At 50.6% G+C, this 6,080-nt stretch overlaps 1 protein-coding gene across 1 annotated transcript; it reads left to right on the top strand.

Annotated features, from left to right (window-relative positions):
• Window positions 1-336: 336 nt before the first annotated feature.
• LOC104272022 (dynamin-binding protein-like) lies at window positions 337-5,807 on the top strand (the record flags this gene model as incomplete). Its single annotated transcript, XM_009866896.1, has 4 exons — window positions 337-481; window positions 2,868-2,990; window positions 3,516-5,451; window positions 5,738-5,807. Coding segments are annotated over exons 1-4 (2,274 nt in total), but the record flags the coding sequence as incomplete, so codon positions are not given.
• Window positions 5,808-6,080: the final 273 nt, after the last annotated feature.

The following is a 6,080-nucleotide window of genomic DNA, read 5'->3' as shown; positions in this document are numbered from 1 at the left end:
TCCTTCCTGATGGGAATTCACTTCCAATTTTCTTGCTGTTTCCCCCCTGCTGCAGCACAAACACGTGTCCCTGCAGAGAGCCAGAGGGGCTGGACAAGGCAAGATAGACCATGAGGCTGCATTGCTGGAAACCCCTGTCTCCTGTGGCATGTTTCACGTGGCAAGGGGTTTCAGACAGCTCAAGACAGGACCCTCTGGTGCTGTTCCTTCCTCTTGTGCTCAGAAAGAGTTTTACTTTCTGAGAATATGTGCGATAGCGTCAGGTGTTTCTGGCTGCTAACAAACTTCTCGCTGTGTCTCAGCCATAGGTGCTGATCCACCTTCAGACCCTGCACAATGGAGGCTGGCTCTGTGGTACGAGCAGTCTTTGATTTCTGTCCCAGTGTCTCTGAAGAGCTGCCTCTCTTCGTGGGAGATGTCATCGAGGTGCTGGCTGTGGTGGATGAGTTCTGGCTCCTCGGCAAGAAGGAAGGTGTGACAGGTAAGAGCTGGAAAGGCCTACACCTGGATCCATAGATATGCCACCTTAATGTTCATTCCATGAGCACACCTTCTCTTGGCCAGTGCTGTACAGGACCAAATTTAATTTACCAGATCTTTCATGGGACTTGCCTGGAACTGAGGATGTGTGTTGCCTGCCACTGGTCTCCTGATAGTTTTGCGTCAACTATTCAGACAGCTCATTTGTTGGTTTTTTGAGAGAAATTAGTGGAGGGTCAGTTCTCTAGGAAATGAGAGCTTCACAATACTAGCTGCTCCATCCTCTGTAGTGGGACAGCCCATTTCCTGGCAAGTTCATGCACTGACCTGCTGTGGCAGTGGAAGGGGGAAAGGAAACAGATGCAATGAGAGTGGAAATGCATCCACATCCAAGTGATCTCGTCAGGTCAAGACAGTGGGAGACACAGTAACAAAGTCTATGTGTCCCTCCAAGCCCTCTGACTCAGCCCCACTTCCTCCCTTTTGCATTAAAGCGTTTTCCTGGACAAGTTGCCGTCAGTATCTGAGTGCCTGAAGTAGTATGCAAATCTTAAACTTGTGAGAAACTTCTGCAGCAGCAAAATGCTGTTAATGAAACAGTATTTCATAGTCCTTATTCAAGAGTTTTGTAGTCCTTATTCAAGCAGCTCTTTCTCATCTTAATACTCAAATTGAGAGGATGTGTGAGCTCTCAAGGAGATTAAAACCAGGCCACTTCAAAGCTTAAGCCTGACTCTGTCTTCAGCATGAGGGTGGGATTGGAGTTTGATCCCTGACTGTGGCTGGTGGTCCACTATCGCAGCAGCAGTCTCTGGGCTCTGCTAACAGCTGTAGCTGTCTCCTGCCCGAAACAAAGATGGACAGGAGCACAGGTGGAGAGGAAGACGTCTCTCCTGTGCTCCACTTAGCTGATAAATGTTATTGAATGAACATGTGCCTGATCCTGCTGCTACTGAAGTCACTGGGCACAAATTACTTCTGCAGAAATCACCAATATCTACTTCCCTACAGTTTTGTCTCCCAGTGTAACTCATGTGCTTATTCTCAAGAAGATGAAGCTATTAAAGAATAATTAACAGATGTGTGTTGTAGCTCAAAGATAAAGAGACATGCTGAAGTCAAACCAAATGGCTTTTAATAACCTTTAGCTCAAAACCCACTTGCGTTCCTGCTTTCCCTTGGAACAGCTGTTGTAGTTTTCTGCACAGTTTTCTAAGCTAAAGTTGTGGGGAATTGAAAAAACACTTTTGAATAGAAGCTATGGATATGCTGCAGCCTACCGACAATAATACTGTGTACTCTGTGGGGAATAATTAATGTAGCTCCATGACTTCCTTTCTAACGGTGTCAGGTTGTTTCCATGTACAGAGCAAGAAACTAAGACATGGAAAAATAGGTAGACTTGGTTAAAACTGTGAAGGAAGCCACTGAGCTAGCAGCCTGTGGACTACTGATTGCATCTCAGGTTAATTACGGCACATGGCAAACTGCCTAAACCCAGTGCAAAGTTCTTAGTGTCTAGGATACGGTGTCTCCAGTGTTTATTGGAGACTGTGGATGCCATACTGAGTCATCAGGAGTGAATTCTGGAAGTCCTACTAGCTCGTACTCAATCGTACTTCCTTACCACAAATTATAAAAGATAGGAATGACATTTTCAGTTGTCTTTGCAGTGAGCTCTGCCACATCCTGTGCTCCTGGGACTGAATTTAGAAGCTGAGTAGTATCTTGCGATGGCCAACAGGAGACCACTGCCCTGTCTGGCTGTGACCTGTTTGTTCATAGTAGCTGGGCATCCAGCAGTGGGCTGAAGTAGGTGCACAGAGGTGATAAAGTGGGGGAGGTCCCTGGAGCCTCAGCAGCGCTGAAGCTGTGACAGACCCTGTGACTCAGACGTGGCCATCCCGTGTGTGGTGGCCTGACTTCTGCGCTGAGGCCCTGCAAGGACCAAGCCTTACAGAGCGAGGAGAACCAGGTGGATGTGCCCAGTCACAAGACACTGGTCTCGTGATCCAGCACTACTGGATCTCTCAGTTCTCATCAAGGCTCTAAATTAGGAAGCAAGCAATGAAGGCAGAGAAAACCTAGTACATCTCTTTGCGGAAACTCCATGCTGATGGCATGGCCGCAGTAGTGAATGCAGCCTGTTGGTTGCCTGGCGTGAGCCAATGGCCCAAAGCTTTTTGTTCTCTGTTAGCTCTTAAGCATGTAAAACCTCAGGAATTCCTGACTCCCAAACTTGTTTCACCGTGCTCTTGAAGCACCCTGGGTAGCTGGTTATTTTGCTTTGGCAAGAAATTAATAGATCACAGAATCTGGAAGGAGGTTGGAAGGAGTGGCTGTGGGCTACAGGAAAGACTCATTGCTTCAACTGCTTCTCGTTTTAGGGCAGTTTCCTAGCAGCTTTGTGGAACCAGTGGATATTCCTCTGTTAAAGCCGGGAGAAAAACTGTTCGTTTGTACCAGTGACTTCACATCTCAAGAACCAGGGAGCTTGTCATTGCAGAGAGGTAATCTCCATTCCCTTCCTTTGCTTTGCATCTCATAGTCCTCACCTGTCCTTCCAGAAGCATGAACCTAGTCAAGAGAGACAGGGAGTTTCCTAATATTTCCTAATACCTCATGATATGGGTCATGTCAAATCTACCATGAACCTTTGGGCTTCTGCCACTCTGGATACCAGTGTCTCATGATTTATCATTACTCGTGCAAATCCAAAAATCGAAGTCGCCTTATAGTAAATGTAAATATACCTTTTTACTACCTTCTAATCCCCAAATCTTCAGCTTGCATTTGGCACACCTTCATGGCTTATCAGCCAAAATTGTGTATCTTGGATATGTGTGTGCAAGAGGCTGCTTATGCTTCATGAGTTACTCCCTCTTCTGTTCTCTTGTGCAACCCCAGCATGCACTACAATCTGTGCAGAGAGCTAGATCTCACCCGCAGCCAGGGAGGGACACAGGGAGGCAGGAATAAGACGTGAGAAGCAATCATGATGGCAGTTTTGAACTGGTGTGTCTCATTCTTTACAGGAGACCTGGTGATCCTGGGAGGGTCTCTGGCCTCCAGCTGGCTCCAGGGCCGAAGCAGCTGGGGTTCCAAGGGCTTTTTCCCCTCATCATGTGTGCGGGAGCTGTGCCTTTCAGTTCGGAGCCGTCAGCTCTCCCAGAGCACTCTCTTGGAGGTGCCTGCCTACTCACTGGGCCAAGCCCGGGCCCTGATGGATCTGTCTGCCCAGCTAGAGGAGGAACTGGACTTTAGGGAAGGGGATGTGATCAACATTGTTGGTGTCCCAGAGCCTGGCTGGTTTGAAGGCGAGCTCAGAGGCTGCAGGGGCATCTTCCCAGAGGGTTTTGTGGAACTGCTTACTCCCCTGCGAGCATCAGGAACCTCAGTGGATCCAGTGCCCACAGGGAGTTTTGACACCAATGGAACAGTGGAGATGACCCCCAAGGAGGAGGAGGAGCCAGGAAGCACTTATGGTGTTGCCCTCTATCAGTTCCAAGCCCTGGAGACCAAGGAACTGGATTTTGATGTGGGTGATAGGATTCGAATCATAGGCATTCTGGAGGATGGCTGGCTAGAGGGGGAGCTGAGGGGCAAACGCGGCATCTTTCCTCACAGATTTGTGAGACTGGAGGCCTCTGAGGCTTGCAGGGAAAAAGTGGGTGCTGAGGATCCCCAAGGTGGAGGCAGCTGTGGAGTGACTATCCATCAAGACTCAGAAAGCACCTTCTCTGAAGCTCTTCCTTTGCCAGGGAAGGATGGCAGGGAAAAGGAGAATGGCTCAGCTGCACACCCTGAGCCTGACACCACTTTGTCAGGGAGAACAGAGGATCATCTTGGCACAGATTTAAAGCAGCATCAGTCCTCTCCCAGCACAGGACACCAAGGGCCGCATCCCAAAAGTACAGCAGAGTCCCTCCCCTTTGACCACGCAAAGACCGTCAATGGCCTTCTCTCCTCTGCTCAGCTGCCTCCCCAGCAGAGCAACAGACCTAGCCCAGCAGGCGAGTTGAAGCCTGGGGGGACCATTTCAACCTCCCAAGGAAACACAGAAACTCAAGCGCTGCCTGAGCGTGATGGAGACAGTCCCACTGTGCCCCCGCAGGCTCCCTGCTCCCCACTAGATCCTTGCAGGAGCCAGGCAATTTCTTCTAACAACTGGGCAGCATCTGAGCCCCAGGAGAGCCAGAGCAGCACCCAGGACCTGGATGGTTGGGTGGACAGCCAACAGGAGAAGTCTAAACCTTGTTCCTCCAGCCTGCGAGGTCCCCAAGTGGGCCTGGACATGTGGGCTGGGAGTTGGGGGGAATGCTCCCCAGCTACAGCTCAGGGGGATGGCTGCACGGACCTTGACTCCAAACTGACAGAGCAGCTGGCACAGTTTGAGAAGAGTCTGTCGAGTACTGGCGCTGAGCAGGACAAGATCTCCCGCCACTTCTCTATCTTGGACTACAGCTCTGAGAAGGACATTGTCCGTGGGTCTCCTGAGCGTACCCCCCACACCAGACAGCCAGAAAGGAGAAAGGCCCTAAGGCCACCCCCTCCTCGGCCCAGCAGTCTTGCAACAACCCCTATGCACACTCTGAGTGGCCAGGTGCCCAAAGGCAGATCTCTATCCTTCTCGGTCAAGCCATCCCGGCCAGCACCCCGGCCTCCATCAAGCAACCAACGGAAGAATGTGGCCCCTGTGCAGCTTCATCTCAGCACCCAGGAGCAACGAGTGGAGGAGGAACGTGAAGACTTGACACAGGCAGGATCAACTTCCTCGCACTCCATTCTGCTGACCAGGATCAGAGAGGTGGAGCAAGACCTGGAGGTTTACGGCAAGACCCATGCTGAGCTAAGCCTGATGCTGCAGGAGCAGCAGGATGAGCTGGTGAGAGCAGAGACCCTGGAAAACCTTGATTTCTGTGACTCCAACATTGAGAGTCTCAGCATGGAGCTGCAGGAGCTGAGAGGTGAGTCTGCAGCAGTGTGGGATGGAGGTGCTTTGGAAGGGCAGCTGGCCCCTAGTGTGCGCAGGCACTGTTGGAGTCAGTCTTTTATTTCCTTCTTCAGTTCCTCATTTTGGTCATTTTATAAGTATTGTTGCAGTACGAATTATCATGATTTTGCTTTGGAGAGTCATGGTGTCATTCTCTGGACATCCCTCAGCTCTGGCCTTCCCCACCTCCTTTTACTTCCAACTCTCCCATCTCCTCTTCCAGTCCCACTGTACACTTAGAGCCCTCATCTGATCCATTCCCAGTGTGTCCATGCTCTCAAGCAATAACACAGCTGCTGCACATTCAGCCTCCCTGCCTCATCCCCTCTTAGCTGTACGGGAATGAGCAGCAGCTTCAGAGTGGCTTTGCCGGTGGTCCTACAGTTGAGATTTGAGTTGATGTCTGTGACGTGACTGCCCTCAGCCTGTCAGGGCACTGGGTTTCCTGCAGTTCCTGCTCCGGTGGAGATAGTGACAGGTCCCCAAAGGTCTCTCAATTCTGAGGGGATGCACAGAAGGATGCTGAACCTGACCTGGCAGTATAGAGGGTTAGTGGGCAATATGTTAAGCCTGCTCCTCTGCTCCTGCCATCTGTAGAGTCCAGGAC

The sequence above is a fragment of the Apaloderma vittatum genome, unplaced genomic scaffold (genome assembly GCF_000703405.1).
Source record: "Apaloderma vittatum isolate BGI_N311 unplaced genomic scaffold, ASM70340v1 scaffold35073, whole genome shotgun sequence".
Classification (NCBI taxonomy): domain Eukaryota; kingdom Metazoa; phylum Chordata; class Aves; order Trogoniformes; family Trogonidae; genus Apaloderma; species Apaloderma vittatum.
This window is presented reverse-complemented; position numbering and strand designations above follow the sequence as displayed.